General features: G+C 42.9%; 4 protein-coding genes across 10 annotated transcripts in view; all 4 read right to left on the bottom strand.

Annotated features, from left to right (window-relative positions):
* Positions 1-20,871, bottom strand: part of LOC115256758 (uncharacterized) — a 398,127-nt gene extending 377,256 nt beyond the window's left edge. For both annotated transcript variants that reach the window (XR_009996022.1, XM_062844552.1), the window contains exon 1: positions 20,634-20,871. The gene's annotated coding sequence lies outside the window, so the exon portion shown is untranslated. The remainder of the gene's footprint in view (positions 1-20,633) is intronic.
* The window catches only part of LOC134284947 (melanoma-associated antigen E1-like), a 169,491-nt gene that overhangs the window by 120,863 nt on the left and 21,095 nt on the right, over positions 1-27,533 (bottom strand). The gene's annotated exons all lie outside the window — the stretch shown is intronic.
* LOC109398858 (ankyrin-1) overlaps positions 1-27,533 on the bottom strand; it is a 193,405-nt gene that overhangs the window by 147,318 nt on the left and 18,554 nt on the right. The gene's annotated exons all lie outside the window — the stretch shown is intronic.
* Positions 1,266-2,102, bottom strand: LOC134288394 (uncharacterized). The gene is made up of 2 exons (XM_062853157.1): positions 1,802-2,102; positions 1,266-1,753 (listed from the first exon to the last, which is right to left on the bottom strand). The coding sequence occupies exons 1-2, from the start codon at positions 2,100-2,102 to the stop codon at positions 1,266-1,268; spliced, it is 789 nt and encodes a 262-aa protein (XP_062709141.1).

Here is a 27,533-nt window from a genome sequence, read left to right as displayed (position 1 = left end):
CTTCAGGGTCGGGGTCCTTGGTAGTTGGGTGCGGATGACGAACTGGAAGAAACGGAAAATCTGTGGCCAGATTGTTTGGACATACAGAACGGGAAATGGCACTTAACTTGAGTTAAGTCTGGTCTATGGGGCGAACCCACATGGAAGGCTTAACGTCTTTATAGATGTTTCTCGTTCTACTCGATTCCTCCGAGCGTGGGCCAGAATCTCATCTGGCGACTCAGTTTACCGAGTAGGGGCCGGGATCTCGTCCAGCGGCTCTGTTCGCTGAGCGAGGGCCGACGTCTGGCGGATACTGGGTTTCGATGATAACGGTGGCAGGATCAACTTCGATTGGAAGAAGGCAGAGCTTCGAGATGGCACGCTGGGTCGTACCGGTACTAGTTCGCACAGTGGCGACAAGAACTCGTCCGTCTGAGCCGGGCGGATGGACGCTGTTTACACGTCCGAGAGGCCATTTGAGTGGCGGAAACTTCTCCTCCATGGGGACGACGATGGAGCCGACGGCGAGGTTGCCGAGCGCTTCAGTCCAGCGGTACCGGACTTGCAGGGTTGCTGGGGTACTCTCCTTGTGCCACTGAGACCAGAAGTGTTCAGCGAGCTGCTGTACCCTTTGGTAGCGAGCGAGACGGTTTTCTGGGACGTTCTGAAGTTCAGGATCGGGTATCGCGTTCAGTGGTCTACCGATCAGGAAGTGCCCTGGAGTGAGGACGCGTTCTTCGAAAGGATCGCTCGGGAGCGGGGTGATAGGGCGTGAATTCAGCATTGCCTCAACCTGCACAAGAGCGGTTTGGAGTTCCGATTCCGTCAGGTGAGTATTGCCGAGGATTTTGCGTAAGCCTCCCAGATGCCGCCGAATGATGGTGATCGCGGCGGAATAAAATGGAACTGAATTCCATCATCCCCACAATTGCGTTCTACGGAATCTTTGTGTTGTTGGGATAGGAACAACTTGCGGAGCTCCTTCAATTCCCTTGTAGCACCAACGAAATTGGTGGCGTTGTCGCAGTGGAGACACGCGATGAATGCTTCGGTGGTGAGGTCGGCAACTAGTTCGAGGTGAGCTGCCTTTGTCACCAGGCAGACGTACACGACGATGTACACCTTGGCTAGTGGAGAGTTGCGGCTTCTGATGGACGGGCGCACGTAGAACGAGTCGGCGAGATTGATGCCAACATTTTCAAAAGTGTACGCCTGAGTGACTCTCACCGGAGGAAGTTGGCCCATCAGCTGCTCGAGCGGCTTTGGTCGAGCGCGGCCGCACCTTACGCATCGGTGGACGATCGTGGATTGTCTTTGGACGGAACGTGATTCCAGACCGCGTGTGTGGTGAGTTCCTGGATTTCAGCCACGCGATTTGCCATAAACGTCTTCCACGATGACGGTGTTGCGGCGAGCCAGTCCAGTACGATGGTAGAGTCGGTCCACAGGTAGACCGTGGCGGCAATCTCGACGGAATTCATGGCATGGACGACGAGCTTGGCGAGCAGGTGAGCCGCGCAGAGCTCTAGGCGCGGAATGGACTTCGTGTCGACTGGTGCCACCTTCAACTTCGACATGAGCAGCCGACCAGTGCAGGATCCAGCGGAAGAGATGGAACGGAGAAAGAAGCAAGCACCGTAGGTGGCCTCCGAAGCGTCACTGAAGCCATGGACTTCCAGGCGTGCGTAACCGGGGCTGAGAGCGTGCCGGGAAATCCGCAGGTGCACAAGACCGGCGAATTTTTTCTGAATATCCTGCCACTCACTGACTACTGCCGGAGGAACTGGTGTGTCTCAATCGAGGTGGAGCTTCCACAAGCCTTGAAGAAGAATTTTCGCCTTCGAGATGGTCGGACCAATAAGTCCAAGAGTGTCGAACAGACTGCTGATCTGCGAAAGAATCTCCCGCTTCGTGAGTGTGGAACATTCCTTCCACTTCGGCTGCTTGAAGGACGAAAGGTCGGTGGCAGGTTCCCAGAGTACCCCGAGCGTGGTGACGGAGGCTTCATGGTCCAAATCGAGCAGCGTTTCAGTCTCCCGGAGCTCCGGCGGAATGGCGTTGAGCACAGTCTGGTTATTGGACGACCATTGCCGAAGCGGTAGACCTGCAGACGCCACCATCGCGAAGAGCTGCTTGCAGGTAGCGGCGAGAGATGAAGTGTCGTTGGAGCCAGTTAGCAGGTTGTCCACGTACAAGTCGCGGTGGAGCTGCCAGCGGGAATCGCTGTTCTTCGTCGTCAGCAAGCTTCTGCAACACCCTGATCGCCAGGAACGGGGCACAACTGGTGCCGTAGGTGACGATGAGTAGCTGATAAATCTTCATCGGAAGATCCGGATGATCGCGCTACACTATTCGAGTCAGCGGTTGATCCTGCTCCGATACCAGCACCTGACGCCGGCAGGCTGACGGTACATTTTTTTCGATGTCCGCTGATACGACAAATTCGAAGAATCGGAAGCGAATGACGATCGTGACTAGAGTACCTTGGACGGTGGGGCCAGCGAGGAGAACATCGTTGAGGGACAGACCGGATTTCGGACGCATCGAAAACGGTTCGGAGGTTGGTAGTGGTGCTGTCCATCTTAATGACTGCGTGGTGAGGAAGATAGTAACAAGGTTTGCTGTCTCGCTCGTTGGGATCAATTTCCCTCATATGTCCGAGAGCTTGGTATTCATGAACGAATTTCTGGTACATGGTGTGCTTCTCTGGATTTCTGGCAAGCGATCGTTCCCAGGAGTAGAACCGCTGCGTTGCGTTGTACCAATTATGGTCTAACTGCGGAAGCAACTCTTCTCGATTTGGGAGCTTGACGACGTAGCGACCATCTGCATTTCGGACGGTGTGTTCGACGAAGTGTTCCTCGCAGTATCGCTCAGACGGAGACCAGCTTTTTGACTGCTGCACCTCTTCTAGCTGCCAGAAGCGGTTAACCAGCTCGTCGATTGTGCAGGGATTGCTGAACTGGCAGTTACGGGGATCCTTGTGATCGTGGTTTTCCAGCATGCACTCTCCTGAGACGACCCATCCGAATTCGGTGTTCTGGAGCAGCGAAAGATCGTTGCCGAGAGAGATTCGACCATAGCGGAGGACACGGAAGAAGTGGGCAGCACCCAAGATCATGTCGATGTTACTGGTGATCGCGAAAGTCGGATCGGCAAGGTCGACGTGCTCCGGTATCGACCTTTGACGGGTGTCGACGGAGATCTTCACGGTGATCGACGGAAGAATCAGCATCGAACATTTCACGGAGAACGATGAAATACGAGAAGAGACGCATACTTCGTGCTCTACACGCGTGGTGGTGTTGCCAATTCCGCTGATTGTCATCGGTTGTGGCAGACGAGTCCGTGGTAGTTGGAGCTTCTCACAGAGTCCGGCAGACACGAAGTTTCGTTGAGATGCACAGTCCAGCAAGCATCGTGCGGTAATGACGCGACCTCTACTGCTACGGATGTTCACGAGCGCAGTTGGAAGGAAAACGGTTCCAGGGATCACGGCTTGGGATTGCGATACCAAAGCACACTGGGGATTCCCGGAAATGTCATGAGCACGAAGAGAGGGAACGATTGACGTACTAGGAGTGCACGGTTGCCGGGTTTGAACTTGTAGAACAGAGTGCGCTGGGTTCGACGGACCGGGAAGCATTTCCTCGACAGCGACGCAGCAGGTAGATTCTTAAGACTGGGTCTAGGACTGGGTACTGGACGTAGACTTCGTATCGCTTCTGTCCGTGTAAAGCAGCGTGTGGTGTTTTCGGTAGCAGACGCGGCAGCGGGAGCCCAAACAGGTTCGGGCAAAATGGGAGAAGGAGCGCAAACAAATTAAGCAGATGTTCTTTTGTTTTACCAGGTCGGTCCGTTGCGCACCAAATTTGAACTTCCGGAAGCAGCTGCACGAGGATCCGCGGCGGTGTGAGTAGCATCACAATATCGGATCGTTTGAATTTACAGTTGAACTGTTGTGGCTTTCTCAGTCTAAGAGCATTGAAACGGCTAGTTTGGTATAGCCCGACGTTTTACAGTGTATTACACTGTGACATTTGTTCATTTTTTAATTCAACAAATGTCGAATGAGCGGGGTACGAATTAAAAAGTGTCGTATTAAAGAGTGATGAATACGCGGGGTTTGACAGTACATCAAATGGCAGCTTTTTTGATAACACGATGATCGATGCGTTAGAACATAGCCTCAGATCATATTTTGGACAACCGGTAGTGTCCCGAAACCAGTTCTGGGTATCCCACTGGATGTGGTCAAATGTAAAAGTGATCTATAGCCATGCATGAGATAAATCAAATCGTGTTTTTTTAGGTAACCTAATGAACGTTAGCAATGAAAAAGTCTCAAACTATATTTGGGAGACCCGATAGTTCTCTGGAACCTGTTCCGGTATCGCATCGAAAGTAACCAAATGTACCATGCGACACAAAACATCACGACTTTTTTAATAACCCAAGGAACGGTTAACTAGAAAATAGGCTCATATCACATTAGAGACTACCCGGAGGGTTTCACAACCAGCGTTTGGTGCTTCGCCGGAACTACGAAAGTAAATAAAATCAATGCAAGCGATAGATATTTGTAAGCTAACAAAATCTTAACAAATTAAACCCACATACAAACAGACGTCCCACTATACTCACTACCTATCGTTCTTGTTTTCAACGATCAATAAAATATAGCCTAAAATGTGCAGAAAAACTTTGACAAAGACCGCAAAGTGATCTGTGATTGTGTAAAAAGTTATATCTTAGCTTGTCAGTATCGTCTTTTTTTATTCTTAATCACTTAACCTAATTTACAGCTCCTTTGTCCACTAGGGCACTACGTGAGCGATTCCAACTGGACGCTGCACTTACACATTGTATAGCGCCTAAATGCATGCTGTTCTAATTTAACTACAGTACGGACCCGATTTTGTCAGCCGCATTTTGTGATGAACGTTTTGCTCTCATTATCTAACGGTCAAATATTGACCAATTCAAATAAGATCATCATCAAGCTACTACGGAAAGGCAGAACATAGAGGGATAAAAAGTATGAATGACTGTTTAAATTTTTGAGGGGAACAAAAAATGTGTTCCGGAAAGGGGCTGACAAAATCGGGTCACTTATGTATATCGAACTGGTGCCTTTGTGCTGCTTTCACTTTTCTACCCTGTTCACAGTAGAATGATGAGCACGACGCTGCTGATGTGTGGCTGCTGTTCCTTTTCCAGTTCAATTGAGGGTCGTCCATTATGAGTTGCGGTTCGCCGATACCCAAAATTCCGAGTCCGTTAGAGCTATATGCTCTGAAGAGGGTCAGGTGTCAGCTGCTCTTGGGGGGAAGAGCAACTGACGAAAAATTGCAAGTGCCGGGGCTGGGATCGAACCCATGACCATCCGCTTATGAAGTGAACATGTAGCCACGGTAAAGACTGGGTATGCTGCGCAATTCACATCCCATTGTGATCCACTAGCCTCTGCCCAGCAACTCCTATCCCTACCTCCACGCGATACCGGCCGGAAACTATGAGCAACCTTAGGGAAGATCGGGTAACCAACCCCGGTGGGAACTTTGGTCGTAGGCTGACAGGGAAGGGGGGGTTTGCTTCGGCAAACCTGAGCGTCTGTTCTCCAGGAGGAGCGGCTCACAACAGCGTCTGATCCCCATGTTAGGGGCGGCTGATCTACGTCCGAGTGCCAGGGAAGGACTCTAAGCTCAACTGTGCACTATGGTCCTCCGGAAAGTAGGGGGTTGGTGTCAGGCCCTACGAGCCAGCCGTAAAAAACCATTGTAACGGAAAATCAGCAACAGAATAATACGAACCGAGACCAACGGCAACGACCCCAGCGAACAAAAAGGACTTGCGATTGGAAACTCGGTACGTGGAACTGCCGATCTCTCAACTTCATTGGGAGCACCCGCATACTCGCCGATCTACTAAAGGACCGCGGGTTCGGCATCGTAGAGCTGCAGGAGGTGTGTTGGACAGGATCCATGGTGCGAACGTTTAGAGGTAATCATACCATCTACCAGAGCTGCGGCAACACACGCGAGCTAGGAACAGCTTTCATCGTGATGGGTGATATGCAGAGGCGCGTGATCGGTTGGTGGCCGATCGACGAAGGAATGTGCAGGTTGAGGATCAAGGGCCGATTCTTCAACTTCAGCATAATAAACGTGCACAGCCCTCACTCCGGAAGCACTGATGATGACAAAGACGCATTTTACGCGCAGCTCGAACGCGAGTACGATCGCTGCCCAAGCCATGACGTCAAGATCATCATAGGAGATTTGAACGCTCAGGTAGGCCAGAAGGAGGAATTCAAACCGATTGATTGATTTCGCCGCCTCCAAAAATATGGCCATACGTAGCACCTTTTTCCAACATAGCCTCCCTTATCGTTACACCTGGAGATCACCACAGCAGACGGAATCTCAAATCGACCACGTTCTGATTGACGGACGGCACTTCTCCGACATTATCGACGTCAGGACCTATCGTGGCGCCAACATCGACTCCGACCACTATCTGGTGATGGTCAAACTGCGCCCAAAACTCTCCGTCATCAACAATGTACGGTACCGGCGACCGCCACAGTACAACCTAGAGCGACTGAAGCATCCGGATGTCGCCTCAGCATACGCGCAGAATCTCGAAGCCGCGTTGCCAGACGAGGGCGAGCTCGATGAGGCCCCTCTAGAGGACTGCTGGAGTACATTGAAAGCAGCCATTAACGACGCAGCCGAGAGTACCATCGGGTACGTGGGACGGAATCGACGGAACAAATGGTTCGACGAAGAGTGCAGAACGGTTGTTGAGAAGAAGAACGCAACGAGGGCGGTAATACTGCAGCAAGGGACTCGACAGAACGTGGAACGTTACAAACAGAAGCGGAAACAGCAGACCCGCCTCTTTCGGGAGAAAAAGCGCCACCTGGAAGAAGCGGAATGTGAAGAAATGGAACTGCTGTGCCGTTCCCAAGAAACACGAAAGTTCTATCAGAAGCTCAACGCATCCCGCAACGGCTTCGTGCCGCGAGCCGAAAAATACAGGGATAAAGACGGAGGCCTCTTGACGGACGGACGTGAGGTGATCGAAAGGTGGAAGCAGCACTTCGATCAGCACCTGAACGGCGTGGTGAACGTAGGCACGCGAGCCCACGGCAACGGAAGAAACGACGACGCCAGTGCAGCGGAGGACGGAAATGAACCATTTCCACGCTGAGGGAAGTTAAGGATGCCATTCACCAGCTCAAAACCAACAAAGCAGCTGGTATGGATGGTATCGTAGCTGAACTCATCAAGATCTGCCCAAAAAAGTTGGCCACCTGTCTGCATCGGCTGATAGTCAGGATCTGGGAAACCGAATAGCTACCGGAGGAGTGGAAGGAAGGGGTAATCTGCCCCATTCACAAGAAAGGCGACCATTTGGAATGTGAGAACTTCAGGGCGATCACTATTTTGAATGCTGCCTACAAAGTGCTATCCCAGATCATCTTCCGTCGTCTGTCACCTAAAACGAATGAGTTCGTGGGAAGTTATCAAGCTGGCTTCATCGACGGCCGGTAGACAACGGACCAGATCTTCACCGTACGGCAAATCCTCCAGAAATGCCGTGAATACCAGGTCCCAACGCATCACCTGTTCATCGACTTCAAAGCGGCATATGACAGTTTCGACCGCGCAGAGCTATGGAGAATCATGGACGAAAACGGCTTTCCTGGGAAGCTGACTAGACTGATTAAAGCAACGATGGACGGTGTGCAAAACTGTGAAAGAGTTTTGGGTGGACTATCCAGTTCATTCGAATCTCGCCGGGGACTGCGACAAGGTGACGGACTCTCATGCCTACTCTTCAACATCGCTCTGGAAGGTGTGATGCGACGAGCCGGGCTCAACAGCCGTGGAACGATTTTCACAAGATCCGGGCAATTTGTGTGGTTTGCGGACGACATGAACATTATCGCTAGAACATTTGGAACGGTGGCAGAGCTGTACACCCGCCTGAAACGCGAAGCAGCAAAGGTCGGACTGGTGGTGAATGCCTCAAAAACAAAGTACATGCTGATAGGCGGAACCGAACACGGACCGGATCCGTGTGGGTAGTAATGTTACGATAGACGGGGATATCTTCTAGGTGGTGGAGGAATTTGTCTACCTCGGATCCTTACTGACGGCTGACAATAACGTTAGCCGTGAAATTCGGAGGCGCATCATCAGCGGAAGTCGGGCCTACTACGGGCTCCAGAAGAAACTGCGGTCGAAAAAGATTCACCCAAGCACCTAATGCATCATGTACAAAACGCTATTAAGACCGGTGGTCCTCTAACGGGCACGAGGAGGACCTGCAAGTACTCGGAGTTTTCGAGCGACGCGTTCTAAGGACGATCTTCGGCGGTGTGCAGGAGAACGGTGTGTGGAGGAGAAGGATGAACCACGAGCTCGCTGCACTTTACGGCGAACTCAGCATACAGAAGGTGGCCAAAGTTGGAAGGATACGGTGGACAGGGCATGTTGCAAGAATGCCGGACAACAACCATGCAAAGCTGGTATTTGCAACTGATCCGGTTGGCACAAGAAGGCGTGGAGCGCAGAGAGCACGATGGGCGGACCAGGTGAAGCCTGACCCGGCGAGCATTGGGCGCGACGGAGTATAGAGAGCGGCAGCCACAAACCGAGTATTGTGGCGTACTATTGTTGATTATGCCATGTCTTAATAATGTTGAACAAATAAATGTATGTATGTATGTATGTAGAAGAGTGTCGTCTTCGGCAAAGTCAGGAGCTTCAGGAAATAAAGAGCTAGGTGATTCAACATTTAGTTGGTGATTTCGTCGCTAGGTGGCGCTAGCTTTCAAGTAAAATTTTAAACTTCTCTAGCTCGCGATCCAAAGCAGATAGGAAAGGGCCGTCATCGGCAAAGTTCTCCAAGAGTCAAGAGATATCTCATCAATTTGCTATTACTTTGTGATTACGCCGCTAGGTGGCGCTAGTTGTCAAGTAAAGATTCAAACTTCTCTATCTCGGGATCCAGAGCAGATAGCAAAGTGTCGTCTTCGGCAAAGTTCTTCAGGAAGTCAAGAGCTATCTAGTAAATTGACAATTGGTTTGTCATTTTTCCGCTGGGTGGCGCTAGATGTCAAGTAAAATTTTAAACTTCTAGTAGTATGATTAGTATGATTATGTTGCACCGCAATAGTTCTGTTGGTTAATAGTAATCTGAAGTAACACGCTTGTCACATAAGAGTCACGACAGTGCAGGTTTTGATTAAACAGAAGTCAGAAGTTGCTAGAATCAAGTCGCAGTGACTTCAGCGCAACAAAAACCTGCGCTGATGTAATTCTTATGTGACAAGTATGCTACTTGGGAAGGATTGACAATTCAGAGGTCCGATGTTTGATCCCAGATGCAAACTTTTTTGTATATTGAAATTCATATTTGTGTGTTACTGTGCTCCCTCCACAGACAAACAGACGTAACATTCTTATACTGTAACCCGTGGTTACAATTTTGTGTACTTTTGTCGTTACGTGCATTTCACCCACCTACACCACTGTGTTTTGGATAATTTTAATTTGTTTGTTTTTATATTTACTTTTTATTTGATATTTATTTAGTTAGAATGTAGGGAAATTGTATCGCACTTATTGTATCGGTGAGTCATTTGACCCCCAATCTCCCCCTCATTGCACACATCGACAGCAGCATCAGCAGCAGCAGAAACAATCGAGTGCGGTGTGTGGCTGTTTTGCTTTGATTGAGGGAAAGTTACGAGTCACGGTAAGCGATAGACGCGTTTTTATTCCGTCCGCGGTTTTGTGAGAAAAGTGCCGTTCCGACAGTGAATTTGTGCCACCGCACAGTGGGAAAAAATAGGTATAAAACGCGAATAAATTCAATATCTTTGTTCGGAGTGGATGGATTCGAATGAATTTTTGCCACAAACTGCAAAAATCTCTATAGTTTCAGATAAGGAGGGCGTCATTCGCCGCACGATGTTGGAAATCAGTGTTATGAGCTCGTTTTACCCCGCTCTCTCTTTTCCTCACCTTTTTGAGAAAATCCTCATCTATTCCCGACTGGCGTGCAAAATGAACGACTTATTTAACTCGTATTTGTGTAAAAACTTCCATAGTATCGGTAATTTGACATAAGGTTGGTCCTGCTCTTATCGATTGCGTTCCACTACGGGCAGAGATGCATGTGAAAGTTTAAAGAAATAAGGGGTATCGGGATTATTTGAAGATATTTCAATTTTTAGGGTCGTACGATGATCCGAACCAGTTGCATTCGATACTACGCAAGTTTTTGCACCAATACGAATTAAATAAATCATTTATTTTGCACTTCAGTATTTTTCCAAAAAGGTAAAAAAGCGAAAGATAGTGGGGTAAAACGGGCCAGATAACTGATTTCCAGCATCGTGCGGCGAATGACACCCTCCTTATCTGAAACTGTAGAGATTTTTACAGTTTGTGTCAAAAATTCATTTGAATCTATCCGCTCCGAGCAGAGATATTAAATTTATTCGCGTTTAATGCCTATTTTTTCCCATTGTGCCCCGCGACGCGCGTCTGCTGGATGGTTGTCCCCAGCATCGTCGGGAGTGAACAATAAACTAATATTTAACTGTTCCCTGAAGCTTTTGCCGGCCCGTGATTCGGTAACAAGTGTAGTGCTAAAACAGTGCTAGGGTGAGGACCACCGCCATTGCATTGCGGTTCGCAAAGCGTTCAAAATCCCACCGTCTTCGCTACACGGGCTCAGCCAATAGAGCTTTGTCTCGCCCGTGTAGCTAATTGCCAAGGAAGACGAAGACGGGTAGGTACAAAGGGGCGTACCACCTGTGGCAGTTTTCCGTGGAATCTGCCAGAGTTACTCACGGCGAGTGAGTATACTCGGTGTTTTATACACCACCGTCGCTAGGGGGGATCCGGTAAAGGAGTCCGCTCTTCCCCCTAGCTAATCGTCAAAGACGACTACTTCGGTAGTCCTGAAAGTGCCCACAGAAGAAAGTGAAGAGAAGAAGAAAGAAGAAGAAGAAGAAGAAGAAGAAGAAGAAGAAGAAGAAGAAGGAGCTCCGCATAGTCCGTGCGGGAGCGCAGAAGCCAACAGCGACCACCACCACCACTGCAGCAAGGGCCCCAACGAAGTCGACCAACGAAGTGAGGGGAGAACGGGGCAAAACAGGTCAGGCGTAGATAATAGAGTTTTTATTGCAAAATTGATTTATTATTATTTTCATATTTAATTCCATCCGAAATTCTAATATTAGTGGAGGTACCCTGCTTTAGGCCGCCCTGCCGGGTAACAGCAGGTAAGGGCTGAAAGCCTCTTCTTACAATACATGTCTTGGTACATGCATTTAAAGATCGATACTAATTTCATTTAATTTCCGCGATCCTTCCACCAGAGGCGCTAGTGTTCGATCGCTTTGACGTTTGCCAGTGTATACGTTGTTGAATGATGCAAACGACCGTGCCTCGAGCGATTCTTCGAACAGGTGGCAGTGTGCTCATGAAAAAAAGAGCAAAAGTTTTCGATTAACTTCCTCTAAAAGTTACGTCTCTTTGTCTGTGCTTCATTGCTTTGCGCACTCGAGCCGGCCCCCTGCCCCTCCTTACTTGGAAATTCAGTCAACCCCATTAATAGATATATATTCACGAGTTCTTAGATCTAGCAGAGTTTCAACTTCCTACTCTCAATACCGTTAATGGGGGTGACAATGGGTCTGGGGGGTGAGATTGGGTCAAAACGGAGAAACATAAAATTGGAAATAGCTCATCAACTATCGCTAATTTATATTGATAACTTTATATTATTTCAAAGAGAAGATGTCTTTACACGTCATGATGCAGAATAAGATGTTTATGTAGCAATAATCGTTTTTTTGTTAAATTTGTGGCTAAACTTATATGATGAAACTACTAGTAAATCACTTTTAAAAAAAAATCTCCTTCGTAATGCTTCACACAAGTACCCAACCATAAATTATCTTAAAAGTGATTAGCTGTAGGTATTACCTGGTTGATGCAACGAAAAAAGCGGGCTGTCAATGTACTTTTTATTCATAAATTATTTGAGAAATTACAGCGCTTTCAAAGCCCAAGAACTCGAAATTTTGTGATACCGAATTATAACACGTCTCACTATGGGAACACCTTATTTGTAAGAGGAATTGCTTATTGGAACCAATTACCAAACGAATTAAAAAATATTGATTCTGTTAATGTTTTCCGTCGAGACTGTATTGCGTGGTTTAATAGGAGGAATTAGAATTACTAGATTAGTTATTTAAGATTTTTAGATTTATAAGTATGTACTTGATAAACTCTAGTGGTCTCAACTTATGTAGTCATTTAAAAGGGGCAACCCTTGTTCTACAGTTTTTGATTTAATAAATGAAATGAAATGAAATGAAAATTCAATATTTTCGACCCTATGTCTAAATATTAAGAATGGGGGTGAGATTGGGTCAAGCAAGTTATCGAGTGCACATAACCCTAACTAAAAATTCAACTTGTTATCCAGTCCTCATTTGACGTTAGAGTGGTGCCATGTTTACCGTTTCTCCATAAAAGCACGATTTTTTCGAAAATATGTCGAGGAAGTGTCAAGCGAGTGTGTTCATACGTTTAGTGCCTAAAATCATTTATAACAATAAACCCATGCGTTTGGACAGCTCCTCTGATCATCAGCTAATCTTTAGTGTACTGCAATATCGTAAGCTCACAAAATAGACTTGATAGCGTTTTTTTTCTTCACTCATTTTTTAAATTTTAAGGAAATATCGTGAAACTACCAGACGGTAGTGGCCTTCAGGAAATACTGGGGCCATAAAACCGGTAATATGAAAAAATATCGGAAGACGAACGAACGACGAAAAATATCATGTTTTTTTTTTCAATAAATCTTTCAATGTGCCTCTCCCTCATTGTAATCCCCCCTCCTCTCATGGAGGTTAAAACTTTAAATCAGGATGATTATGGTGGCTAAAAATGGCGATACAACATACAAACCTTATTTTATCAAATTTCAACCATTTTATCGATGGTATTAGCCCTTTTAGGTGGATTCATCATCTTTTAAAATTACCTAAGTTTTTATTCGTCATGGTTACATTGTATTTTAAGTATACTATACCCTATAGGGTTACTAGATATGATCAATAAAATTAACTTGTATTCTTGGATAGGCGACTTCGAATACTTTGACCCATTATCACCCCCTCTGAGGGGTGAGATTGGGTCAATTTTCAATCATTTGTAGTTTAGTAGACAATTCATATACTGTGATACTTTCTTGCTAAACTATCATTACCATATAGAAGAGTATACATACCAAATAAAAAGTTATTCCGACTTCAACTGCATTTGTTATTTAACAAACAATCTTTGAGTATCCTTTTTTGACCCATTCTCACCCCCAACGACGGTAATCATAAAAATATCGAGATTTGAAATCGAAAAAGATACCCGGGTACCCTGCTGGCCACATAAGGGTTAACATTTAGCGCCATGTGATAACTTATGAGTGCTTCTACTGGCGAGAGAATGTAAGCAACCACCTCTACATAGCGCCTCTATCGGCCAAATTGCCAACTAATTGGATGTTAGTTCACATTGTGTGGTAGATCGATTCTAGTACTACAACTTTGCCAAAGAAAGTATGGTGCTATCTTGTTAAACTCCTTGGATATTCGCTCACACCCCCAATTAGGCGAACTCCCATAAGCTCTGGGATTCCTACAACGAATTCCTACTGGATTCGCAAGAATATTTACAATCCAAACTATCCAATTTCAATAAGGTACTTGCGTCTCCATCCAGCGACGGGTGCACTAAGGGGATGCAGGTTGCCAAAAATCGAAAATTGACTTTATTCAATTTGAGATTTAGGTTCGGTAGTTGCAAGTAGACCACTTGGACCAGTAAACCCTAGAATATTAGTTTGCTAATTCTTATACTTATCGAGATACTGGCAGCAGAATGAGAACATTGTCAATTTTTGGTAAAATGAATGAATTCTTAATCTTCGCATTTCTTCGGCTTAACCCGTTAACGCCCAAGGTGTCTCACAATTTAAATCTTTCAATAAATTTATTTTTAAAGGACAAGTTGCAATAAAATAAGCATGATTTGACGAAAAAAATGGAAGTCTATGGTGTAGTTCCAAAAACAATCTTCATTATAGGTCCTCAATATCTGATAATTTTCTCGAGTTTTATTTCAGCACAACTTCTACGCTATCGTTATATTCTGATCCGTATAGATACAATACAGCTCTAAACAAGTGAGAGGGATGATAACCACTCAAAAAGAATAGAAAAAGAACTTTAAAATTGGGGCAGACATATAACCCGATAAACGCCTAAAAGTAAGCAACGCATGGTCTTTGTAAATTAAATGTGGTGTTCAACATTAAATTTTTCTTCATTGAGAAATTTTCTCAAATTTATTTTTTTTAAACAAATCAAATAAAGAGTATGTACTCACTATCAATGATGCAAACTATCACCCCACGAATGCTTAATCAACTTATCACCAGAGGCAAAGAGGTGGAAAAACGAACATGATGTAACTCACCAACGATTTTGCACACATCTGTCAGAGCCGCCACATGGTTACCCGAATAGCTGAACAACACCGAATGGGTTGCTTTTAGAAGCTTCGGCACAAACGCTCGACACGTACTGTAGAAGTTAGATTTTACACAGATAATAATTTCTAATAATGTAATTGAGTTCTATGGGAAGATTTACTGTAGAAGCTGAAAGCTTGGTAGGAATCTCTGAAATAATCACAGAAGAAACCCCGGGGGGAATCGCTGTATACATCCCGACCGAGGATCCCGGCTCGTAGAAAGAATTCCATTAGGATTCTCAGAACATATCTCAACAGAACACTTTGAAAGTATACTAAAATGAATCTGTGAAGTAATTCCAACAGAAATCCATGAAAGAATGGTGGTTAAACTTTCTGAAAGAATCCTTTCAGGATTTTCTGAAGGAATTCTGGCAGAAATCCCTGAAGGAATTCCGTAAAGAATACCTGATGGAATCCTTAGAGAGATCATGACAGGAATGCCGGCCAGAACCTGAGCAGGTATTCCTGAAAGAACCATAGAAGATGTCTCTGTGATCTAGCATTGCTTAAAAAAATCTCGGAAGAAATCTATATTTTTTCATATATTTTTTGGGAAAAATTCTTTAAGGAATCACAGCAAGAATCCTGGAAGGAATCTTTGAAGAAATTCCAGCACAAATCCCTGAATTCCTTCAGAAAAGAATAACTAAAAGAATCCTTTCAGAATTTTCCAAAGCAACCCCTGCAAAAATCCCTGAAGAGAACTCTGGAGCAATCCGTACAGCAATCTTGGAATAAACGTGGGAAGATTCTCGAAAGGAATGCCTGAAGAAATCCTGGAAAGAATTACTGAAGGTATCTGAAAAAAACCGCCATCTTGGAACCTTAAAAGACCGCCATCTTGGAACCTTAGCCGCCATCTTGAATTCCAATACCCCTACTACCACCTCCATATACAACTCTGCCGAAGAAATGAACTATAAATTATTAACCATTGTCAAGATTCCAGGGAAATTTTTTTTTTCGCATTGGAAATGAAGCTCATAGATCGTGACAATATGTAATCTTTGCAGCATCGTTTACGCCACCTAGTGAACCAGTCACAAACTATATTGTCCACTATGAGGAAGGTATGGGTGTGGAGAACATCTTCTCTGAAGAAAGTATTCTAAAATTTTGCGTAATTCAGGAGATATTCACATCAAAAGGACTGTCCTATTTATAGGACGCTGGGCGTTCGGGGCATCTGTCCTATAAATAGGACGCTGGGCGGATATGGGTTAAATAAAAAATGTTGAACTTTAAAAGTAGTTTCTTGAAGCTTACTTAGAAATCTTGCGAATGACATATCAGACTTAGAAAAGTTGATTGTAAAACTATTAAATGATGCCACTTTAAATTAAACAAAACTTTTCCCATACAAACCGTTCCATACAAAAAAAGTTTCGCTTCGGGACTACTTCTATGTCTGCTTAAGGATCCATGGGAGACATTGAAATCAAATTTGGGTGCTACTAGCTGCTATTCTGCAATTCCAATCAAGTTGTCGGCGATGATTGAGTTATTCCAATATAAAATCACCCTATGGGCATTAAATATCTCTGATGAAACATTTGATCGTCATGGCCGCTTTTCTTGGTAGTTCAAACACAGTAGAATCAAAATTGGCCTTGGATCTCTTAGCGAAGCGTATTTTTTACGATTTGCAATCTACTTTGTAAATTGTTTCAGAAATACTGATAAACACTTAAAAGTATGCAATGCTTTTGTATTTCAATTCTGTTGAAACTATCATGTTGAAAAAATGTTTATTTAAATTTCTAAACCCCGTCAATTGGCTTCTTTAGCGGTGTTGAGATATTTCCATATTCTGAATCTGCATGCGAATCTGAGCCGAAATCCAAACTTTCATGAATTTTGGTGCCCGGGAACCTATTTAAAAATCAATTTGAAGTTTGTATGGGAGCGATTTGTTGAATCACCCCTCATCGCATTTTGTACTGGGTGGAGCTGTCAAAAAGTTACCCAGCTGTCAAATGGTGATTTCAAAAAATCTCTTTGAAATTGATTTTAGGTATCAAAATAAAGTTCTAAAAATCTGAAAAAAAAATCATAGTGGCTCAGAAAAAGGTACTCTTTCGTATTAGGGTATTTTAGCCAATAGTGGACCCCTTACCTATAGTGGACCCCTTATATTTTTCCTAATTTTCCTGCTTAAATCTGTTTTTACCGGTGAACTTCCACCGGGAGACGATGGATCATGTTCCTAGCCAGTAGTTACAAGCAGTGCTGAAAATTTCATTTCGTCATATCTAAATTCAACCACCTACAGCTCATTTTAGAAGCTAAACCTGAGAATATGATATATGAAAAACTTGTGCAGCTAGACCAGTTTTGCAAGAAAGTCACGGAAAAACCGCTACTTTTCGAATATTTCAGGTAAATGTCACGGACTACCTGTGAAAAATGCCAAATGATATTCACCGTGAATATCATTGGCATTTTTCGAAGGTAGTCCGTGACATTTACCTTAAATATTCGAAAAATAGCAGTTTTTCCGTGACTTTCTTGCAAAAGTGGTCAAGCCGCACAAGTTTTTCATATACCATATTCTTAGGTTCAGCTTCTAAAATGAGCTGTAGGTGATTGAATTTAGATTTGACGAAATGAATTTTTCAACACTGGTTACAAGTGGTGGAGCTACGCTGGAAAGCAATAATTTGATTTTTTGAACAAATTTGTAAATGTAAACAAATCTGGGGGACCACTATTGGTTAAATCCAAGGGGGTCCACTATTGTCTCCGTTTTAACATGGTAAGAGAATACGATTTATCCTATAGTGGACCCCACCAATCCTATAGTGGACCCCGGGGGGACCACTATGGGATAATTTGAGCCAGATTTGAAATGATTATTTTATGGGAAATATAGGGTGGTTTGGTAAGGTTTTTGTGTGCAATGTGCAGGAAAGACATAGAACTTGCTGTGCAAACGTTGACAGGGGCAATTTAATTGGAATATCATACTGTTTTAACGATCAGAACAATTTTCAGCTACTAAGGGGTCCACTATTGGTTAAAATACCCTAAATCAAAAAATCGATACATTTTTCTTAATTAAAAACCCCAACTAATGAGATCAGATTATTTCACAGCTCAAAATGAAATTTTGGATCATTCTATCAGTTAAAATGGAAAGACTGCAAATTTATTACGATTTTTAGAGTTGCTTTAAAGTGCCTTCTTCTTCAAAAGATTGAAAAGTTGAATTTCCCCATACTGAAAAATCAAAATTCCTATGTAAAACTTCAAGTCGATTGCGGACTAGCTTACCGATTTTTTAGATTTTTTTTTATTTTTGGGTCCATTTACAACCATTTGTAATTATTCGGGTTTGTGTATTCGCAGTTTTGCAAAAATCTACACGCCCTAAAATACGTAGTTTTTGATTCAAACAAACTTTTAGCGAAGGATAAATTTCCAAATTTTATTGAAACCTATTTCAAAACTTCGCGTTTCAACTTGCCCCGCCCGTTCCAACTTGCCCCGGTGTACCTTACAATATTTTTGCGAAGAATTATTAGCGATTTTTCTCACATAGAAGGTAGCGCTCCATTGGGCGATGCGGTGAGTAGGAGAACATTCAATGGAGTTTATTCATTAATAACTGTGCAAGAAACACTAAGATGAAGTGAGGCTGGTCAAGTTCCACTGGGAACGTAGAGCCACAAAGAAGACGATTATGTCAATCGCAATTTGTTCCAAATGATACATCGGTGTCTGGGGGCTGAGCATAGAAAGTGTAAGGGCAGGCCGGAATGAAGCAGGATGACGCATCTTCGAATTTGTTGTGCAATATTTAAAATATATGTGTTGTGGATTTACCGGCTACTTGTATTCTACCGGTTACTTAAGTAGCCGTTACAAAGTAGCCGTCTTGTCAAAAAATGAATGTCGCTGAGTAGCTAGTGGCAACGAGGAATAGCGCATACAATAAAAATGTTGAAAATCATTTTTAAGTTACTCTTTTTATAAAATGTACAATTCGTGCAGAAAAAAAAATCATCATTTCGCAACTTATTGCATAATTAGCTATTAATAGCAAACACTTGTGATTGCGACCAATTAAATAAGGCACTTCCGCGGTTATTAAGTGTCATTTAAACATTTTTGCGATTGTATATCGAGTGGCAGGCACTATGATAAATACCTTAGACTAGTTCTAATACTAGTACTGTCTGCCCAAGGAAATCAAGGAAACTTCCATTACGATAAGTTTCCGGGCCGACCGGGAATCAAACCTAGAACACCCTCAGCACGATCTTGCTGAAGATCCACGCGTTTAACTTCGGCCATATTGATCACTTTCACTGCAACATAAAAGTTTACTCGTAAGCTTTAAAGGTGTCTTGATATTGCGAAATACGCTAAGAGGCTCGCTTTTGTCAATATCAATTCATATATTTCTTGCATTCAGTATCATAAATGTTCTGTTATAGGCAGTAATGAAAATCTTATTTTAAACTTAAGGTTTGAGTTCATAATGATTCTCCTACGAACTTCATGTGGATACCTTCCACTATTCATAATTAATGTATCCGTTGTCGATGCCGATGAAGACCAACAGAAAGTAAGTTGAGCGTGTGACTCATCGTTTTGGGAAATCCGTTGGCTATTCAAGTATTTGTTCGAGTGGCTTGATACCAGTTTTTTAACGCACCAGCAGCGACAAAAGAAAACGGGCAGAGGAGGCAAGGAATAAAACAAAAACGGGTTTCGATATCACCCGAAAAAGAAAGAAAAGCACCAATAGCATACTAATTTCCTATAGGTTTAATCTGGAACAACTGACAGTGTGTAGAACACTGTTTATACCTCTTGATTTCATTATAACGATTACATCATTTGGAAATGCTTGCGTTAAGTTTGTTTCCCTCTTTGTTAAAACTGATTGATAGGGTATGTGTTGCATCAGTAATCTCACGCTCCCATGGTCATCCTATTCGAAAACAAGCGATTACGGCACCGTTCTTTTTGATTTCATGGGTGCTCACTTCTAACAAAAAAACATAAATAAGAAACAAAAAAAAACAGCGCTTCAGTCCTTTGTTTTTCGTAGGATGAAAATGGGAGCCACATGCTTAATAAGGGAACTAATACCCTATGTATGAAAAACGAATATGAGGATAACGTAAATCAATTTGTTCTAACTTATTCCTAATAGGTACTATATATGAAGGCACAATCATCATATACACTACCCGTCATAAGTACGGACTCACAAAAAGTATTGCAACAATATTACATCACCCTGACTCACCTCGATATCTCTAAAACCAGAACACCTACAATAATGCCGCCTTCAGAAAAGGGGCCGTTCATAAACCACGTAGACTTTTTGGGGGGAGGGGGGGGGGTCTGGCCAAAGTCTACGCTCCATACAAATTTCAAAATTTTTGTATGGACAAAAGTCTACGAGGGGGGAGGGGGGGGGTCTGAGATAACCAAATTTTGGTCTACGTGGTTTATGAACAGCCCCAAAGTTGTTACTTTTGGTCTTCTGAATAACTTTCCTGAAGACAGCATCTCTGTAAGTCCTCAGGTTTTGGAGATATCGAGGTGAGTCAGGGTGATGTAATATTGTTGCAATACTTTTTGTGAGTCCGTACTTATGACGGGTAGTGTAAATGCATAATGCAAATGAAAATCACAATTTGCACAACAATGGCCACTATGATGACTACCAAATAAGTTTTCGGGAAAGCTTTTCATTTCTAGACGTTTGAGTTAAGCCGCTTTTCGTCACACAAATTTAAATGGATTTACTACTGCTTGCTGATCAACTGTGAGCCAACTACCGCCAAGCCGGTAGTCAACCGTTTTTCGAATTGGGCTCCCGCGACTCCCCAGTATGTCGTCATCTAGCTTCTCGAAAAACAATTGAAGGGTGCCTGCAAGCGGTTGGGAGTCGCGAAACGAAGTTTGGGAAAATTAAGCCACTGCGCCCAATCAGCTGAACTGCTGTGGGCTAACATTTGATATATGAAGAATCCACCATCGACTGAATCCACTAACCTGTTTGTTGTTTCTGCCAAGCACCAAACAACCGTTCTTCGCAACACTCTTCACGAAACTGACACCATAACGCGCCAGTCTTGGATGACCATGGTCCACTGGCAAAATATTACCAGGCTTTAAAGAAACATGCTCTCAGAATTCGCAGCACACATCCTCAACAGTTCCGAGTGAGAGTTTGTCACACAGCGAAGAGTTCGAACAACACTGATATTGATAGGTGATCGCATGTGTTGATCCTCACGGCCACTCACACTATAAAAACATGCGAGAGACTCGCGAAATCATCCTCGCTTCCGTTTCTGTTCGCTCCATCCTCGCCTGGTTTTGTATCACCTAAATAGGGTAAGGATGTATAATGCGCCCCGGTGAAGCAAAATATGCCCCCTCTAGTAGTTTAGTAGTAGTTAGTAAGTTTTCTATTGTGTTTTACAATTAGTTCCAATATTTTGATTGTTTTAACCTACACGCAGAAAAAAGTATTGTACGATTTACAAAATATGGGGTCAAATTCAACAAACATGTGTGTTATCTGAGCGCAAACAATTTTGTTGAATTCAACGCAATATGTTTGTAGGTTCTACAATCATGTTTGTAGTCACCGACTTTGGCCATGTTTGTCAACCATAATTTTAGATCTGTCAACAATGTTTTTTTGCCATTCTCGTACACTAAGTGTACTGGAAAGGCTATATGTTCACTTCAAAAATGACTTTTTGATAGAAGGCCCAAAGGGTCGAGTCATATATACCAATCGACTCAGCTTGACGAATAGAGGTGATGTCTGTGTGTATGTGTGTGGACAAAAAACTCACATCACTTTTTGGCAGTAAACCTCAACCGATTTTAATGACCGACAGTTCATTCGACGCGGTATCTGGTCCTATTGTTTCCTATTGAAAATGGTTCAGATCGGTCCAGCCGTTCCGGAGTCATGGCCCTTTAGGTGTTCCGGACCGGTACCCCTGGAAGGGGTCAGACATGAAAATGCAACAATCCCATGCATGCGACCCATCAAACCACGGCATTTTCGATTATCTGATGAACGGTAAGCAGGAAAATAGTCTCAGACCATGTCAGAACCAGTAGTGTTCCGGAACCGGTTCCGGAAGTCCCGCCGGAAGTGGTCAAATATAAAAGTGAACACAACCCATTTATGCGACATATCAAACAGCGGCATTTTCGGTAACCTGATGAACAATTAGCAGGAAAATAGTCTCAGACAATGTCTGAATCGGTAGTGTTCCGGAACCGGTTCCGGATGTCCTGCCGGAAGTGGCCAAATATAACAGTGAACCAATCTCATGCATGCGACTTATCAAACAGCGGCATTTTCGTTAATCTGATGAACGTTTAGCGGGAAAACAGTATCAAACCATATCTGAACCGGTAGTGTTCCGGAACCGTTTCCGGATGTCCCGACGGAAGTGGCCAAATATAAAAGTTAACCATACCCATGCATACAACACATCCGAGTGCCGCTTTTTTGATAACATAATGAAAGGTTAGCAAGAAACTAGTCTCTGACCATAGCTGAACCGGTAGTGTTCCGGAACCGGTTCCGGATGTCCCACCGGAAGTGGCCAAATATAAGAGTCAACCAAACCCATGCATGCGACACATCAAACGGCAGCATTTTCGGTAACCTGATGAACGGTTAGCAGGAAAATTGTCTCAGACAAAATTTGGGACAACAGGCCCTGTCCGGGAACCGATTTTGGATGTGGTTAAATATAAAAGTGACCCGAAGCAATGCATGAGACATGCCAAATCGCGGTTTTTCCAATAACCTAATTAACAGTTTGTCAGCAAAAAGTATCAGACGCATATTTGGGAGAACCGATAGTGTTGAAGAACAGGTAACAAGTGCCCCGTCGGAAATGGTAAAACATAAAAGTAAACCAAAATCATGCATGGGGCCATCACGAAGAAAAATAATTAGTAAACACAAACGAATTTCGGTTTGATTTAACCGGACTTTTGGTTTGAATTCTGCACAACTGGCATATAAGTTTAATTTGACTACCCGTGGCAGTTGTTATTAATCAAAATTTTGGGTTGTTTCTCTGGCACATATGCGGTTAATTTCTACAAACATCCGGTTGAAAATACTACAGTCGAGTCTCTTACTAAACGAATTCCTATTAAACGGACTCCTATTAAACGAACTCCTACTAGACAGGGGTGAGCGTTATAGGAGACTAAGAGCTTATGGGATTTCGGCTTTTTGGGGGTGTGGCCTATTATCTCGGGTGTGTTAAAAGTTAGCGCAATACTTTCTTCGGCAAAGTTTTAGAGCTTGATAAGATCTACCATTTAGAACTTTGGTTCATATGAATAATTGGCAACTTGGCTGCTAGAGGGACCATCAACAGTTTAATGCTAAATTGCACTACAGGAACCATATCAGGTTGTCAAGCAAACGCTACGATATGCAACAGCTCAAGACCCTGATAATTTGGAAGAATAGTTTCTTCGGAAAAGTTGTTGGGTACGCCAATCAGTGTCTTAATCTGTCAAATTACAGTCATCCTTACCGACGCCCAGGGGCTCCTGCGTCGTAGATTTGTTTTTGATTTGATTATCGTCTCGACAACCCGTGTGCCACTCTCTGAAGTTCAAGCGATGCAAAATTCATTACCTCGCTGTCTGTTGAATTTCAACCACCCACTGATATTCAAAGTCAGCATATTCATCTTCAATTGATATTTTTTGGTTTAAGCACGTTTTAAAAGCAAAAAGTGCTGCTGGTGGATACCATTCACCTAAAGCAAGCATAATAAATATAATTGGGGCAAAATATCGACATTTGCATGCCTTAAATAACCTAAAATCACAAAAAGTCATTTCCAAATTAAAAAAATCATATTCACAATCACCGAGCTCGAGCTGAAGATCAAAACAGAACTTCAGCAACAGTTGATTACACTACGAGGCGTCACTCTTTTATTGTCTTGCTTTCTCTTTGTCATGTTCATTCTCGGCGTCATGTTGGTGTGAGACTGCATTCGTTTGTTTGTGTTCGTTTTTGCTCTGATTGAACATCATTGGGCTGATTTTTTTAGGCACTGACGCCAATAACTTACTGACGATGAGTTGCGAAGTTCGAAATTCCTCCACTGGGCGGCGCTAGTGAGCAAGTAAATTTTCAGAACCTCATATCTCAGAGCCCTGATAACTTAGAAAGCTGGTGTCTTCGGCAACATTGATCAGTATGACACAAACTTACATAAAAATAAACACTTGTTTCTAAATTCTGCCACTAGGAGGCGCTAGTGAACATGCAAATTTTAGAAATCTTATATCTCAGAATCCCGATAACTTAGAAAGTTGGTGTCTTTGGCAAAGTTGATCAGTAGGACATAAACTTACATAAAAATAAACCCTTGTTTCGAAATTCTGCCACTAGGCGGCGTTTACCGGGTATTTTCGTCTTTTTTCGACTTTTTTTTGGGGTTTTTCGGCTTGGCAAAACTAGTGTCGCTCCCTCTGATAACTTAGAAAGTTGGTGTCTACGGCAAAGTTGATCAGTATGACATAAACTTACGTAAAAATAAACACTTGTTTCAAAATTCTGCCACTAGGAGGCGCTAGTGAACATGCAATTTTAGAAATCTTATATCTCAAAATCCCGATAACTTAGAAAGTTAGTGTCTTTGGCAAAGTTGATCAGTATTGCAGACTACATCCCAAGTTGGACTATCACACTTTTTTTGGTACGCCTAAAAAGTGTGATAAAAGTGCACATTTGCCTCGGATCGTCTCGACGTCTTCGGTGCACTTATTCCTCCATTTACAAGGAATAAGTGCACCGAAGACCTCAACTCGATCCGACGTGTCCCTGCGCTGCAATCACACTTTGAAGGTGTGTGCACACTATTGTGTCAGTCCAATTTGGGGTGCAGTCAGCAATAGGACATAAACTTACATAAAAATAAACCCTTGTTTCAAAATTCTGCCACTAGGTGGCGTTTACCGGTTTTATTCGTCTTTTTTCGACTTTTTTGGGGTTTTTCGGCTTGGCAGAACTAGTGTCTTTCCCCCGATAACTTAGAAAGTCGGTGTCTTTGGCAAAGCTGATCAGAATTATATAAACTTACACTGTGGTGCATAATTGATCGGACAAACGCAGATTTTCATACAAAGTTGATCAGTATAACCAAGTCAAGCCGAAAAACTCCAACAAAGTCGAAAAAACACGAAAAAAACCGGTTAACGCCGCCTAGTGGCAGAATTTCGAAACAAGGGTTTATTTTTATGTAAGTTTATGTCCTACTGATCAACTTTGCCAAAGACACCAACTTTCCGCCTAGTAGCAGAATTGCGAAACAAGTGTTTATTTTTATGTAAGTTTATATCATACCGATTAACTTTGCCGAAGACACCAACTTTCTAAGTTATCGGGATTCTGAGATATGAGGTTCTGAAAATTTACTTGCTCACTAGCGCCGCCCAGTGGAGGAATTTCGAACTTCGCAACTCATCGTCAGTAAGTTATTGGCGTACCAAACAAATTTTCCGAAGAAACTATCCTTCCAAATTATCAGGGTCCTCAGCTGTCGCATATCGTAACATTTGCTTGACAACCTGATATGGTTCCTGTAGTGCAATTTAGCATCAAACTGTTGATGGTCCTTCTAGCGGCCAAGTTGCCAACTAATCATATGAACCAAAGTTCTAAATGGTAGATCTTATCAAGCCCTAAAACTTTGCCGAAGAAAGTGTAACACACCCGAGATAATAGGCCACACCCCCGAAAAGCCGAAATCCCATAAGCTCTCTTAGTCTCCTATTAAGCGGATTCCTATTGCGCCCCCCGACCAGTGATCTTATAAGAGTCTCGACTGTATTTTGTTGGTTGTTTTGTTTTGACAGTCGAGGAAATAAACGATTTTGTTTGTTGTTTCAACTGCCATATGCTGTTTGTTTTTAACAAAATTTGGTTCAAAACAAACCAAACCATTAGTTGAAACTACAAACCCCTCCGGTAGCTCCAACCTACCCTCCTCCCCTTCCCCTGTTCCCCTTGCCTGTATATGTGATTCCTGTATTTTTTATTTAAAATGATGATAGCACAATATGCTTTATTTAATTTGCAAATTTGAAACCTTTTCTATTTATCCGAATACATTCAAAAAATTGCATGCACTGCAATCGTGATGTCGTACTGCAATGTGGAAGGTTCATTTCGAGGTCCTTTCGGTGGCTGCTGGTGTTCTGCTACAGTTTTTATTGCATTTCATACCACAAGAATAACATGGCTCTTGTCGAGGCTCTTGTGAAGCAATTCTCGATAATGGCAGGTGCCCGAGCTAGCGGTACGTATTGCCGCCGAAGACCATGGACGGTCCTGATAGCTTGTCTATTTCCCAAAAACGCACAACGTCCTGCAAAGCAATTCGAAAAACTTTAGCAAACTGGTCACGATTACGAATATTGATATTTACCTGTGACGTGAAACGACTACATAACGTTCGCACTCAGTAATAAAAAATATGATAATATGCATTTAATTATTTCTGAAGGACGAGTAAAAGCAATGGCGGTTTGTTATTCTGGAGCAGGTAAAAAAAAGACAACAGTAGAGAAGCGGCGCAAGACCGATAAACTGAACGAACTGAAAGTTTAGTTTGATTCAAACCAATATTTTAGTAGTTATTTCTCCAACCAAAATATTAGTTTGACTCAACCTGTTGGGTCAGTTGATTCAAACTAATATTTCAGTTTGTTTTCTGCAGAACATACCCAAAATAAACAAAGTAATATTTAGTAATATCAACTAATGGTTTGGTAGAAAACAACAAACATGTTAGTTATGAATAACCAAAATTTGAGTTGTTTCCCGAGCAGAGGAGAAAAGCAAATTGATAACAGCAGAATCACATAGCCTGTTTTTATATCATAATTTGTTATTGTTACCTTATCAAAATACATCCTTTTAATAACATTATTTGTTGGGCAATCTTATTTTGTTATATTCAAGTTATTGGAATACATCAACAAGATAACGTTTAAATAATATATTTTGTTGTAGAACAAGTTTAGTTATTATTCTACTATAGAGAATGGACAAATATGTGATGAACAATAACACAACAATAACAAGTTCACAAATTTCCTGTTATTAAGTTGTAATTGATCTAACAAAACATGTTATTGAATTAGTCTTCCAGGAACATTTTTTTGTTATGATATTTGTTATTTTGCCGCTTATGACAGACAAGTTTATAACATAATGCGTTATGCTAATAACATAAAAATTACTGATTCCATTACTCAGATATTAAGCCAAAATAACATATTATATTATGCTGTTGATATTTTCTTCTGCTCGGGTTTAGACACAATGATGATTAGTAGAAACAACTATCAAGCATGGTTATTTCAAACCAAAGTTACAGATTCAAAACAACAAATTTACAGTTTGATTCTACTATTTTATTAGATTACCATTCAACAAACCTGTTTGTTGTTTCAAACTGCAGTGTTTTTGCTCCGTGATCCATTATGTTCGTCACTATCCTAGGGGGAGGGGGGAGGTGGTTTTTTAAGTGTGACAAGCAATGTATTGCGCATTTCCCACCCCACTGGACCCCTTTCGCAGTTAGTACAAGTGCGGGATCGTGCATAAAACTGCGATTTTGCATCGAATCGTGTTGGTGTCTTCTGCGCACTTATGCATTACAAAGTGCTGAATAAGTGCGCAGAAGACACCGAAACGATTCGACGCAAAATCGCAGTTTTATTCACGATCCCGCACTTATACTAACTGCGAAAGGGGTCCAGTTGAGTGGGAACTGCGCAATATTAAGTGTAGGAAAAACCCGTACGAAGCGTGACATACTTAATGGATGCTCCCCATACAACACATCAATGCGCGGCTTTTTAGGCAGCCTGATG

This window comes from Aedes albopictus, chromosome 1 (assembly GCF_035046485.1).
Source record: "Aedes albopictus strain Foshan chromosome 1, AalbF5, whole genome shotgun sequence".
NCBI lineage: Eukaryota > Metazoa > Arthropoda > Insecta > Diptera > Culicidae > Aedes > Aedes albopictus.
The sequence above is the reverse complement of the archived record's forward strand: the minus strand, read 5'-3'. Positions and strand labels throughout refer to the sequence as shown.

Bases quoted from the DNA above. Each gene is read 5' to 3' on its own strand.
- LOC134288394 (XM_062853157.1), bottom strand. From the start codon at position 2,102: ATGGTGGCGTCTGCAGGTCTACCGCTTCGGCAATGGTCGTCCAATAAC. The intron at 1,754-1,801 runs GCTTGTGGAAGC...TTCCTCCGGCAG, and splicing joins GGCGAAAATTCTTCTTCAAG to TAGTCAGTGAGTGGCAGGAT.